The sequence below is a fragment of the Thunnus maccoyii genome, chromosome 11, assembly GCF_910596095.1.
Source record: "Thunnus maccoyii chromosome 11, fThuMac1.1, whole genome shotgun sequence".
Classification (NCBI taxonomy): domain Eukaryota; kingdom Metazoa; phylum Chordata; class Actinopteri; order Scombriformes; family Scombridae; genus Thunnus; species Thunnus maccoyii.
Genome location: NC_056543.1, coordinates 6827800 through 6842685, shown reverse-complemented (window position 1 = coordinate 6842685; position 14886 = coordinate 6827800). Strand labels below are relative to the sequence as shown.

The following is a 14886-nucleotide window of genomic DNA, read 5'->3' as shown; positions in this document are numbered from 1 at the left end:
CTCAGCTTATTCCTGAACTTACGTGTTACGAGCCCACAGTACACCACAGTAGAGTAGGAGAACCGAAGTTTATTGAGACCACATTACCCAGTACATTTACAAAAATGATCAGGAGAGCAAGTATAATCAAAAGTACAGGTGTACAGTATGTGAAATTGTATGAAACATTAAAAAAATAACAAATTTAAGAGGCTGCTGATAAATACCATCACACTGTTGGACTGGGTGGCAAAATCCTTCATTACTAAGAGCATTACTGTGTAGTTTATGTTGAGAGAATCCCTCATATTTGACATCCCGCCCTCTGGTCAGAGATACAGGTTTCCAAAAATTTGGTGCAAAAGGTTCAAGTTTTTGTTTATCCCCATGCCCAATAAGTGCTTTTAATTCTAAGCTTAGCATTTTATTTTTCTTATTTCTGTTTTCTTATTTCTATGTATGTGTATGTCTTGCTTTTAAGATACATCCATATAATCGGAATTGCATGTATAGTCTTTTATTGTCTTGGTGTATTTTTATTGTGTTTACGCTTTCATGGTTTTGTGTTTTTATGCTGCCTTGCCTCTTGTGGGACAATAAAGATCTGAACTGAACTGAATATACATCTTCTTGGTAACATAAACACTCACTAGACAACGCCGAAACTTAAAATAGTTCCCAAAAAATGCACCATTTCCTTCTGTTTGAGCAGCCTTTGCTAGAAACTGCAGTATCCAGCTGTTTTAGGAAATTACTTGGCTGTTTAACAAAAAATGAAACTATTATTTGTGATCTGTTTTTAAAGATTTTCCTCTTCAGTAGGAATGAACGGGCTTGATGTAGAGTGCAACGGACAGGGTGCAGGGCAGCCGTAAAGTATTGAGAGATGTAACATGTTGGACTTTCATGGCTCTTTTATGAGATCTGACAGTAAGAAAAATACAGAATAACACAAGCCTTATCCTTCAAGTCAAAGATGTTTGTGTCACGGCTATAAACAGCAGTATGTTTATATCATATGTCAGGCAGAAAAGGGAAATCGTTTGACTTTGTCACCATGTCAGTCGATTCCTAGTCTCACATTTTTGCTTGTCTGCTTTTTTTCCTCTGCCATAAACTAACTCTGCTGTCGTTTCAGATCTCACCTGCCCTGAGGTTAACTCTGTGTTCCCGCCATTCCCTGACACCTGACCTTCCCCACCCACCATCAGCCCAGTAGCACATACACTGGCTTACTTCCATTCACTCATTCATTCCTTCATTCATCCAGATTGCTATTATCTCAGCCTGTAGTTTTGCCTGTTCTGACCTCTTAACCTGCCTGTTTGAGTTGTTTCAGTTCTCTTTCCTGCTCTCCTGTTGGACTAGTTTGTCTTTTTGCCTCTGCCTGTCTGGTCTTAAACTTTGCCTGTTTTTTATCTTGAGTAAAGCTGAGCTTTTTACCTTTTTTGTCTTACAGTACTTCTGAGTAATGCTTTTGGGTTCAAACCTTATTTTACTGAGCCATTACAGAAATGCTTTCAAGCACGGAGAAAATATGTTTTACTGCGCAAAACAGGAAGAGGGTGCTATCAATTTGTGAAAGAACAGACTGTATGGGCCACTGAAGAAGGGATAAAATGCAAAATTAAATCATTCTTCTATAGCTGTGACTGCACTGTTAATAGACAAATACATGACAGGGAACTTCTATCAAATCTATGTTGCATTCTTGAATGGTAGCTGCAGGGTGGGAGCGTCTATCATGGCTGCTACTGTGGTTTACTGTATGTCTGAGGCTGAAATTAGCGTGAGCAGACCAAGAACTCTTAAGCAGTATGAGGTTTTACCTTTCCTTAATGTTTTCACAGTGGTATATCGGGAAAGCCCCAGACATCCTGCCTCTCCATTTTTTAATAAGGGCGTTAAGTTTTAGTAAAGGAAGAGGACAAGTGGAAGAGTCAGGGAAATAGTTATGGGCAGGTACTATGTACAATATACCATATTCACTGCAAACTAACAAGAATTAAAATACATTTACTCTGAATTCACTCTTGTCTCTACTTCCAGGGTGATGTAATACACTCTTTGTGGCTCTTTCTTGTCATCACCTGGTAGAGAAATTTTACTGACAAGATTTAAAGCATTTTTCACAGCCAGTTACGAGCAAACACACATAACAGTGGAGGACATGCACATGTTCACGCACACATCCTGTACACAAGTCTGACCATTTGTTTGCAGTTGCAAGGTTAAATATGAGCCACATATTATGTTCCCTTATCTTGAGACAGAGATTTATAACTGTAGAGTGCACTTGGGATAACTGCTGTCCCAAATAAGAGTTATTATCATGAGTTTAGATTCCTAACATGTAAAATCATACAATATATGACTGACAGTGCATAGAAAAGAGATTAATCTCTTTTTTTTTAAAGAAATAATTCATAAAAATGAACCCAACAGTCTTTTAGGCCTGACTGAGTGCTGATAGAGATCACAACTGACCCTGTCATGGTCACTCCCTTGTTTTTCATCTCAGGCTAGTTAGCAAATTGCTTCCTGCCAAAGCTATGACATTTTCAGTTGAAATGTTTAGAAAAGGAAATGCTGCTGTGATTTTTAGAGATGGAAGGTTTCAGTTTTGTATATATAGACACTGGAAGTATGTTCTGGGCACTGAGCTCTAGAGGTTTAACGTCTCCTCCCACAAATGTGACCTCTGGCTTCCTGAAATTGAAATGTTATCAACAAGTATGTTGTGTACAATTTCATTCATCACACTTTGTTCTTCGATACAGAAACATAACTAGTTGAGTAGGTTTTTGTGAAAACAGAGGAAAAATGGCAGCTCTTTGATTAAGGCCCCCATTGTACAACCGATTTACAGTATAATTTTTGTACCAATGGTGGACGAGTAAGTAGGCACAGAAACATACATGTAATACAATATTAGAATAGGTACCTGTTTGTTAAAAACACTTACCCCCTTTACTCCCTAACTTCACATCATGTTCCCTTGTACCTAGAGGTGTGAATCTTCAATGACCTCACAATTCAATTATGATTCACCTGTCAATGATTCAAATGCACAGCGATTCTCGATGCATCTCGACGCATCTCAATGTATTGCATCCTCAGTTTTCTATATTACTGCATACAGCTACTTTTTCATCAATTGATAGAAGCAGTCAGATAAATCTGGACTCCCTTTTTTATTTAGGAAGTGCTTTCAAAAATCAGACTATAACAGTTTATGATATAAACAGCTGCATCTTTTCAATACCAGTATCTGTGTGACCCACCTCAGTAGTTGACAGTGTCTTGTCCAATTCGTGCTTCCCAGTAAGTTCATAAAATTCGAAATGTGCCTAGATGTCTGCTTTCAAAATACTGGGTGCATGTTTTTATAACTTGCTGCCTCCCTCCCTCTTTCGCCCACGATTCAATGCAAGAGAGCAACGTTGCCTCTGAAAGGTAACTGTAACTTTACAACTTTATTGTCCAGCCAAGGCCGGAAGATCAACAATCAACGTTAGTAGGTTATAACTTTGTGTAGGCTGTTATTTTAATCACAATAAAATCTGTTAATAAGAAATTAATGGCAGGTTTGGCGTAGTTTTTTTTTTCAAGTAGGCCTAATTATATTTACAAACTCCCAATTATGTTCTGTCAATGCATTGATGTAGAATCGCCCACAACCGCATTGCGATGCATTCTGCTTGTACCTGTATGTATCGGTACACACTACACATCGGTGAAACACATTCAGATGGAAGTAACCAAAACGGCTGATGTGGCAAAAGATCCGACTGAAATCATCTATGAACCTCTATCTTTAGTTGGCATCTGAAACTCCCTCCTCCCACTCCTTTCCGACATTAGAAGTGCTCTGCGTCTGACAATTCTTCCAACTTTCCAAAACCAACAATCTGACAAGCCCGACTACTTCATCATCCTACTTCCATCACTTTTACAACCTAGTGGCAAAACCTTGAATGCCTTAAAAAAAAAAAAAGAAAAGAAAAGAAAAATAATTTGCACAACCAGACAAGAGGTACAATAAGTGAGGAAATATGCTTGTTTGTTATTTGAGTGAACAACCTGTTATTGGCCTTTTCAGTGCAAAAAGTTACAATATCGCTATGACGGGACAAATGAGAAAGGTGGTAAAGAAAAGTGGATTGGGCATATCATTTCAGCCATTTTGCTTGAAAATGCTCTGCATGACCAAAGCCCCCACCTTGTATTTAGTGTGGCCTGTCTGCCCTGCACCCCTGGCATTTCCTGTGAGTAAAAGAGGGGAGTGGGCAAAGCTGGCAACTAGCACCTATTTTAATAATGGATACCAGATGAAGGGTGTGTTATATACATAGGTGTACATATGTGTGTGTGAGTGTGTGCATGTGTGCAGCGAAACATCCAGTTAAACCCACAGTTGTACCTTTAAACACACAACTTTCCCTCTTTAACAACCCCGCAGGAGCTTCAGCTTCACACTGTTCTCCCTCCCGTTTTCTTCGACGTGCTCGGTGCCTTTCCAAAACAACATGAATCAAGCGACGGCTCCATCCAGAGGTCTTTTATTTTTAGACGAGGGGCGATCTTCAAGACACAAGAGTTCATCCAATCTAAACACATTCTGGTACATAGAGCACTTGTTTAGACATTCTTAAGATTTTTTGCAGAACATAAACTCCACCTACCCCAGCATCTGCATGTACCATATATACACACACACACCATGAAGAGTAGCTGACTCCACCTAAAAATAATATTTCCTCCCTATAAGCTTGCATGCATTTTAAAGTGCAAGTTCAGACGGTTTAGGTGCGTCTCTCCTGTACTTATCCATGTGGAAAGCAACATCATAAAACTGCTGACACCTTTCAAACATGACATTTTTTCGTTTTTAGTTGGTGTTTTGATTCTTACCTTTACTTCGCATTTCTTGTGGCAGGCTATTCGGCACACTAGAGAAAACAGAAAAAAGAGAAGATGAAATTAACTTCTTCATGTCATAAAAATCTCCCAAATGTTGAAACACTGCGGTCAGGTATGAATCACGACTTTAAGTGGTTATCGAGCCGGTATGAAAAGGAAAGAGGTTCCTTCGAATTCCACAGAATATTTGTTCTGAGGTCAAAGTTAAATATCATCTCTGCAGGTCTGGCATCTGTGTAGTCTAGTTTAATTATCTTTGGGATTACAGGGATTAGAGTATCTTCGTGTCAGCCAACATATAACAGTAAAAACGATTACAACACGTATTCGTCTTTCCATTACACTTCTCTCATGAATGATTTACAATTTACAACATAAAACTATGTTCACCACACCATAACAGAGCTTTACAGAGGTTCCAGAGAGATGATTATCAAGACAATATAGACATAACTTAACTGCATATGATAAAGAAACCTATAGGCTACGTCCCTTTCAATTATAACACAGCACATTGTTGTCCAGACAAAACATTTAGTGCAGTGAATAATCCAATATATTTTGTATATCTCCAGTCATCCTCTGACTTCTGACTGTTGGTGTTACTCGATATGGAACGGAGACAAAATACACAAACTGCTGTAGCTACAAGTCATGGACAGACAGTGTGTCACTAACCAAACCAAACCAGCATCTAACAGATCCAAAGTGACATTTGCAGGTATGTATACATGCTGATTAATGTGCTGCAGATCAGCAGCTAATTAGCTATCTAGCCTGCTAACTGATGTTAGATGTACTTTTCCCCTGGTGAATGTTTGTTTGCTCACTCGCTCAACAATCAGAGGTGCAGTACATGTTTGTAAGTTAGATAAGAAGGAGACTTCAGCAGGAAAGCTAACGCAGGTTGCTGTACAGAGTCTGTGGCTCTTGTGTCGTGTAGCCGGATGCAATCAGGCTCAGTGTGACCGTCTGCGCTGTTTGTGATAGGCTAACATGTGTTATCGCTTTATGCAAGATTTGATATGCTGTATTGAAATAAGGACTCCAGCTATGTAGATAGATAACAGAACATTGTTTAATCCAAATAGTGTAAAACTAAGAGGCAACATTATATAACCAAAGAAATTAAAATGTAAATTTCTCCCTTTTTTCTCAAAGTTGAACACAGGACAAGTGATTTACAGAGCAGATATATATGCCGTAGTAGACCAAAAAAATGGAATTTGAACTCTGAAATAACAGATTTTTGGCCACCAGGGAAAACCAGATGTAGTGGCAGTAACTAGAAGTCTTCCCTTACAAAATAGTGAATGACGTCGGTTTGTGGCAGCAGTTTCCTTGACTTTGGGTTGCGATATGTTTGCTGATAAGTCCACCCGCTCCATTCATAATATATCCAGATACAGATCACGTTAATACCAGGTGTAAAAGGGGCCTATGAGTAACCTCTTTCACATACAAGTAGTTACGTGATCCATTGCTAATATCAAAAAACATTGATTATGGCCCCTTCAAACAAGCTGAAATTGTGTATTTAAAGCAATTTAAACAATGTTATGTGGGTGACAAAGCTGAGACAAATTCATAAAAATCTAGCAAGCAACCAAACAAGATAAAAGACATTGCTCTTCTACTGAATTTCAACAAAGTTTTTGCAGTTTCCCTTCCACCCTCGAGCCCTCTCTCTGGACTCCCACAGGGTCTACAAATAAGGGTCAAGAGGGGAGCACCTGGACCAGCGGCTCATAAATTGTCAGATCCCCACGAAGGACAGAGAGTCAAAACACAGCTCAGCGTGCCGAGGCGTAGGCTTTCCAAATAAAGGAGAAGACTGTATGCTTTTACTGGAACACGCTACACCTTATGTAATGAGTTATTCTTCCTGTCTCAAGCCACATGCTTCAAAGCGAGTGTAATATCTATTGTGATTAGCAGTTAAGTCATTGATATGAAGTTGGAAAGCAGCCCATCCTCAAATTGTGTGGGAGTGCGATCATGTCTATGTTATACCGTGTTACGTCATCATTCCTATGTTTTTTTTTAACCCTATAATGCTTATATATAATCTCTCTTGCTTCAGATGTACAGCTCCTTAAACGCTTAACTCTCTCTGATTTATGTCCCTTAATCTCACAGTATATTCCTCAACCATTTCTAAATCCTTAAACCTTTTGTTTATGAAACCATATGTGCTCTATCGTTTACCTCCACATTCTTAAAGAACCAGTGTGTGAAGGATTTAGTGGCATCTAGCTTCGAGGTTGCAGATTGAAACACACTGAATACTCCTCCCCCCCTCACCTTCCAAGCATGTAGGAGAACCTACGGTGACCGTGAAACTCGCTCGCAAAAAACGTGAAAGGCCCTCTCTAGATCCAGTGTTTGATTTGTCCGTTCTGGGCTACTGTAGAAACATGGCGGTGCAACATGGCAGGCTCTGTGGAAGAGGACCCACTCCCTATGTAGATATAAAGGACTCTAAGGTAACAAAACCACAACCATTCTTATTTTTATGGAATTATACACTAATTAAAACACATTTATTAATATTACATTTAATTTCTGCCCAGTCTGTTCTGTTAGATGCCACTAAATTCTACACACTGCACCTTTAAAGTCTGACATTTCACTTTTGTTCCCTATTTTTTCATCAGGGAATTCAGCATCTTTTTGTGCACAACCAGGACCAGAACTCAGAAACAGACTAGCTTTGAGGTGCACCAGCTAGCAGCCATAATATCACGACAAAACGCCACAACCAACCATGTTAAAAACTGTTCAAGATGTTTAAGATGTTAACATCATCATAGACCGAAAACAGCAGATGAGATCAGATCTTTGCAAGGCTCTTTGACCTCAGAGCGACCAGTCTGATGACTTTATTGGGTTACTAAATCATCATCTTCTTCTTTAACATATTCCCACTTTAATATTGCTAATTAATCTTTCTAATTTGCTCCTTTGCAGCACCATAAAAAAGCCTTAAATACCCATCAGTCTGGTTGAGGGTCAGAGGTTAAGTGTTCATAGCAGCTAGGGGGGGGTCCACCTAACAGCTACAAGGCCTTAAATCCTCCCCAGGAGAGAGTTTTCTCTTTTCACAGGGACACCAGCATTAATTCATGAGAAGTCAGCCATGTTTTACCTGACCGACATGTCGTATTTTTTCAGTCATTCACTCGTTAAACCTTTTCTTAATTAATACTGTCTGTATTACTGTCTTACACCAGGCATTCAACAAAATAAGATGCTCAAAGTTAGAATTAACATTTAAATTAGATGAGAAACTCTACTTCACAGACTGGACACAGAGTGTACACATGCTGAAACTGGAGAAAGTGAGAAGCTTCCTTTTAGGAGTCAAATGTGTAATTATATCATGGTGCATTTAGTTTCTATTTAGGCACTCGCGGGACTATATTTGCACTTGGGGGGTAAAATTTTAAAGTCAGTTTGACTTCTTAATTAGAGGCCTTCAAATGTGGGTGGCAGCATGAAATCCTACCGGGATACACAGTTCCAAAAAGACTCGAGTTCCCAGGGTCAAAGTGAACGGAGTTCTTCTACAACATGACCCACATCGTTTATCACAGGACACCAAGACTTGAGACGAAGTTACGCTCAGTCTGGAACAACATACACTGGATGAGGTTAGCATTTATTATTTGATCGACTCTTTATTATCCCACAGAGGAGCATCTAACCTTTCAATCATTACTTTCATTATCAAACATTCTGTCCATTCATTTTTTTGTTATATTTTTCTATATAATTCTAAGTATTTAAAAAATCACACACACACAAATCTTAGTTGGCAAAACAATCTCATCACACGGGTCCATTTAGTCGCTGTTCTGAAGCTTTCAGTCAAAACACATGATCTTCCTCAGCAGATGTAGTTTATCATGGTATTGTAGATATTCACATTTACATTTTTCTGAGCACTTTTAAGGACTTCTCATCCATGTTGGCTTAAAAGTTGAGATTGAAAGTTATTCCCTGACCTCGGATACAAGCAGTTGACAAAACCGTCTCACCACAAGGTCCATTTAGTAGCTGCGTCGGAGCTTTCACTCAAATCATATCATACCTACCTCAGCAGACGGAGAAACTTTTAATATCAACTATTAAGCCAACATGGATGAGAAGTCCTTTGTGATCAGAAAAATTAAAATTTGTATATCTACAATTCCATGATAAACTGTGTAAACTCCAGCTGCTGAGGAAGATCATGTGATACAATCGAAGATTCATTGGACATCGTGATGTCAGCTACTGTTTCCATGTCAAGAATGAACTTTGAGAAACTGGAACCAGTAAATATTCGGCTTTTCTACTTGAGAAATAACTTAAAACCAATAATCAATTATCAAAAATTGTCCATCCACTGATCAATTAATTTACTCATCATTTTGGTAGCTTTGAAAATGCAAAAACTGGAGTAAAAAGATTTAAGAAAATTGTATTTGTACTGTGTTAATGTCCTAAAGTGCTTGTGCCACATGTGGTATTTCCCACAACATTTATGATAATACGTGAGTAATACGTGAGAATGTACATATACCACAGCCTGCACAAACTATTTTTGACATACTGGTTGTGACTTAAGTCTCGTGGAATGCTCTCCTGGATGTGAAATTCAAACATACTTGGCTGTTTGCTTGATAAGCATAAAAGCCATGTGCTTGTCTATCCAGGACGATGTCCAGTGCCCTTCCCAGCACGTGAGTCCCCAGTAAACAACACTCCTGGGCCACATGGGAGAGAAGCAGGACTTCCATATTGGGTGTGAAAGCACTGAGCTCGGACAGCTCGGGTTAGGCTTTACCTTGTTAGGAAGTTAGAGCTTTGGAGGATAAACAGAGCAGAAATGTTCCTGGTGAAGGAAAGGAAGATAGGGGAAGAGGGGAGGGGGGGACAATCACAGCAAGAGAAGAGAAGAGACGAGAAGAGAAGAGAAGAGAAGAGAAGAGAAGAGAAGAGAAGAGAAGAGAAGAGAAGAGAAGAGAAGAGAAGAGAGCAGAGGAGACATTACTGGAAAAGATGAACAGTAAGTGGGTGTTCAGCAACTGCTCACATCAATCATTGGCAAAATGAAAGGGACAGCGGGGAGATGATGAGTGTAGTTCCTATCTGACTCGGGGTCTGTGGAATGCTTTACAGCATAGGAGAGAGGGAGGTTCGGAGGGTGAGAGGAGGGTAAAAATGACAAAGAGGTGGGGGAGTGTGACTGAGGCTGGGTGATTTCCTTCCCCTGGTCCCTTGGAATGAGCGTATACTCCCACAGGGCTGGGCTGAACCTCCTTACAACATTGAACACAATCAGAGGGCAGGGCTGGAGAATTTCCTCTTCCTCTCCCCTTCACTCTCACTCTCTCCATCCCCTCTTTGGTCCTTTTTTCTCGGGCCTCTAATACACAAGCGAGAACACGTGAGCACCAACACGTGTACATACAGTGTACTTACATACACAATACATCACTCCTGGGTACATACTAACTCACTGACTAATGATGACTGGTGCCTTTAAGCCAAATTGCACCTCAGGGACATTAAAGGATAGGTTCACGATTTTCCAAGGCTGTCTTAAAACAATATCCAGCTGATCAAATGAACATTTAAATAGTTTTGTTTTTCCTGCTGTAATCATTCCTTCTGTTCATACTGACCATAAAGAGATCTCTTCCTAATGCACTTACAAGTGATGGAGGACGAAATCCACAGTCCTCCTTCTGTGCAAAAATGTATTTAAAAGTTTATCTGAAGCTAATATATATAAGATATCTTTCACTGGTAAAGTCTTTTTAGTGCCAAATTCTCTCCTTTTGTTACTCTTCTCCCATCAAACCCAAAGGGGGGAAAAAAAAGACAGAAACTTTGGAAAATATCCACTTTATTTGACCAACTCAGATGGCTGAAGTGTCATTATCCCCAGACAAACTTTTACATAATTTTTTGCACAAAGCTTGTGGATTTTGTCCCCCATCATTTGAGTGCATTAGGAAGCGATTACAGCAAGCAAAACCTGTTTCAGTGTTCATATGGGCACCTAACTATTGTTTTCAGACAGCTTTGAATTGAATTTATTGCTAATATTATATTTTACAAGAGAAATTGAGTGGCAAATAATGGATAAAGGATTTAAATACAATGTGTTTCGAAAGATTAGTCTGAATAATGTGGCTGAAAGAACACATAAAGTAGAAATGGATACACATTTTTTTACATTTTATCTTATATTTGCTAAATAAAAACATTGTGAAAAGATTATATTGTAAGATTATATGTTCTGGATTTATGGTAATCGATATTTCTCAATACAATTTTTCAGTCAATTCAGAGTAATGATATTTTGTGTATAGTAATTTTGAAGAAGAGATTGTTTTTGATGTTTTGTACTGTATGTATAGTAGTTAATTCATCGTATATAAGGGACACAGAAGTGGCCTCAGACAGCACCCTGCAAAAGGCGAGATAGCTGAAAAAGTTTGGTGACTAAAGCGCGGTGTTTATCTGATATAGACATCGTAGATACCGATAACACTGGAGAAAGTTGAGGTAATTCTAACAGTATATATGAGGCCTGTATATGAGCATATTGTACCAATCAGGATCAGTGACTTAAGCGTTAAAATATGGGGGCAGAGGCAACAATACCGAGGGAAAAAAGGTTAAAATCTGGATCTAAAACTGGTATGTGCGCCGGCTGCTGACCCTCATCACGTCCCACATTCAAAGCAGTATCACACACCAGCCACCAGCCAATTTGGGATAATCATGAAAAAAAAAACATTAAAAATAAACGGATATCGTCCCGTATGAACTACCGTCTTATTGTGTAGGATTAGTAACTATTGACACTCTCATCACTCTCCACATGGGTGTCATCATTCAGGCACCCGGCCCACACAGCTAAAATCCCTGGCAGTGTTGGATTTCTGTGGGTAAAGCCCCACCTTCATCCAGCTGCTGAGGCTCGCTTGTCATGGGAGATTCTTGAAAACAGTGCAGGAGTGTAGAATAAATCCAGAGTGAGAGTTCCCATGGAATCACTCTGTGTCATTTGTTTGCTTCCTCCTGACAAAACATAATTTCTGTTTATTTACTTTTCTGTCTGTTTTTTTTTTTTTTTTTGTGTTACTGTGAGTATTAGTCTGACTTTGTTTGGTAGGAACAGCTGTTTCCCTTGATACGAGCTGCAGCTACTAAAAACATAGTAAATTAATATGTAAATATAACAAAAAAAGGTTGACACATGTGGATAACAATATGCACAAGCTCAGGCTTGAGATTTGGGCTGCAAATTCTGGAAATTTACACTAGAAGTGAGCGGCAGATGTAGTTGAACAGATGGATGCAGGTACTCTGTTAGAAAAAAAAAAAGGACTCTACTGCCTCCTGGTGGCTACAGGTGGGACATATGAGATGGGTAGTACTTTGATCCATCCATTGAAATTCAGTATAACACTCACGCTTTTATGCATCATCTTTGAACATAAATGCTATATGCTCACAATCCTTTTTCAAAAATAACCATAAACAATGTGCATTATAGAAAATCAGCTGCAGAACTTACTTATTAATCGTTTTGTCTCATATGGAAGTGACAATAAAATCCTTTAAAAAAAAAAAAAAGTCTGCATATGAGAATGTTTTCAGTGATGAACTTAATATAATAAAAATAAAATTCTGAGTCAGGAAACAAATCACAGCATAGACCACAGTGTAAATTTTCTAAATATTCCTATAATTATGAATAAATTTGAAATGGAATAATTACAAATAGAATATTAGTATTTTCCCCCTCAGGTCGGCTTAAAAGGGCTCCCCTGAATATCTATTTTCTTGGATCCTCATCAGTCATGTAAACCATAATATGTTCTTATTTTTTCTTTTTTAAACCTTCATTTAACCAGGAAAGTATTAGATGTGGGAAACCTCTTTAACATGGGAGACCTGGCCAACATGGCAGCAAAAAAGTTACAGACAAAACAACACAAAATGAGACAACACATAAACACATAAACACATACCAAGAAAGATAAAATACCCTGAGAACTGAAGCAACTGGCAAAGTCATTTAGTCTTGAATTCAGCTGAGATGTCAGATTATATATTCATTCCTATTCTTTGGAACAGTTTTGCCAAGAGATTTGAAAATAATAAGAAATGCAAATAGATTGCAGCCCAGTCTGTGCCTAATGATTGTGTCAGTGTTTTGTATTTTATATCTTTAATGGTGATGATGTTTGTTGCTGTTGTTGCTGGGTTTTTTTGTATGTTTGTTTATTTGTTTTTCTGATGTTTCGTTGTTTTCTAATATTGTGATGTTGTTGGTGTTTTAAAGTTATGCTGCTCAGTGCACCCTCCTCAATTATCCTTAAAAGCTTTCTAGCTTTATTATGTTTTATCCTTGATAACTTCAATCAATCATTCCTCAATTCCTCAAACTTTTGCAGACTATTTCATGTGGCTGGAGAAGAAAACATGAGAGCGTTCCTTAAAGGACCAGTGTGAAGGATTTAGCGACATCTAGCTGTGAAGTTGCAGATTGCAACCATATGAATACCCCTCCCCTCCCCTTCAAAGCATGTAGGAGAACCTACGGTGGCCACAAAACTCGTGAAAAACATACATGAAAGGCCTTCTCTAGAGCCCAGTGTTTGGTTTGTCCACTCTGGGCTACTGTAGAAACATGGTGGGCTCCATGGAAGAGGACCTGCTCCCTATGTAGATATAAGGGGCTCATTCTAAGGTAATGAAAAAACAACGATTCTTATTTTCAGGTGATTATACGCTAATTAAAACTTATGAATCTTCCATTTCTTTCGAGTCTGTCCCATTAGATGCCACTAAATTCTACACACTGCACCTTTAACTCAAGGACAGACAGAAGACATATGTGATCTGAGATAATAATTGTATGATGAACTGTTAAATCAATATGTTTCATTTTGCCAAAATAATAAATAAAACCAAAAAAAAAAAGATTTATAATAGTGTGTTTGCTACTATATATGTCATTATATCAGCAAAGAAATAATAACAAACTAATACAAAGAAATAAAAACAAATAAAAGATTTAAGCAGGGTGGAGACCTATGTTTGCTTTGAAAACACGCATGTCAGGCTGAACAATATGCTCAACTCAACAGACCTGATGTAAGTCTTAAAAAGGTTCAACTACAGTTCAGTGAGTAATGTTACAACTCATCCAACAGGTGGCGCCCTAACTGCATTAACTGCCCCGGAGCTGCCACTGTAGGCACTGTGTGAAATCTTAACTAACTTAAGTTTCACTATAAATCACAACCCGCTCACATCATGGTTTCATTTGCATGGATAATAAGAAGCCCGAGCAGTCCTGTGAAAACATATGCGACACAGATGTGTGCATGTACCGTTGGTGTATCACACTGTGAGAGCAGATAAGAGAGTCAAAGTTCACGAGCATCCGGGAAGAAGAAAGAGCTGAAATCCGCCCAAAATCTCCATCACACCCTCTTTCACTCTGACACAGCACAGTGAGCTTCTGTCCCCCGTCAGTACACATGAAAAGTCATTGTCTGGTCAGTTTAGTAGATTAGGATAATGATATTAGGAGAATGGGAGACAGTCGCTATCCATCATTTACAGAAAACTAATGCTCATCTTCATCCATCTGCTCTACTTATTAGTCTAATGACTTCTGTCAAAGCATCAAGGGAGTAAAAATAAAGTTAACTGCTCTAGCTCTATGTATCTTATATATGTGTGTGTGTGTATGTATGTATGTGTGTGTGTGTGACATGAACTTGGCTGCTAACTAGACAGACTGAGACAAGTGTTAGCCGCTGCCTGACCAGTGATCAAACTATATTTATATACTGTAGTAACACAATGTTTGTCACTCTCAAACATCAGTGTATAATGTGCTATATGTAGCCAATTCTACATGTGTGTGTATATATATATATCTATATGTGTGTGTGTGTGTGTGTG

At 38.6% G+C, this 14886-nt stretch overlaps 1 protein-coding gene across 10 annotated transcripts in view; it reads right to left on the bottom strand.

Moving 5' to 3' along the window:
- tns1b (tensin 1b) overlaps positions 1-14886 on the bottom strand; it is a 174445-nt gene that overhangs the window by 100842 nt on the left and 58717 nt on the right. For all 10 annotated transcript variants that reach the window (XM_042425614.1, XM_042425619.1, XM_042425620.1 and 7 more), the window contains exon 3: positions 4894-4931. In XM_042425614.1, the coding sequence (XP_042281548.1) occupies positions 4894-4931 (38 nt within the window). The remainder of the gene's footprint in view (positions 1-4893; positions 4932-14886) is intronic.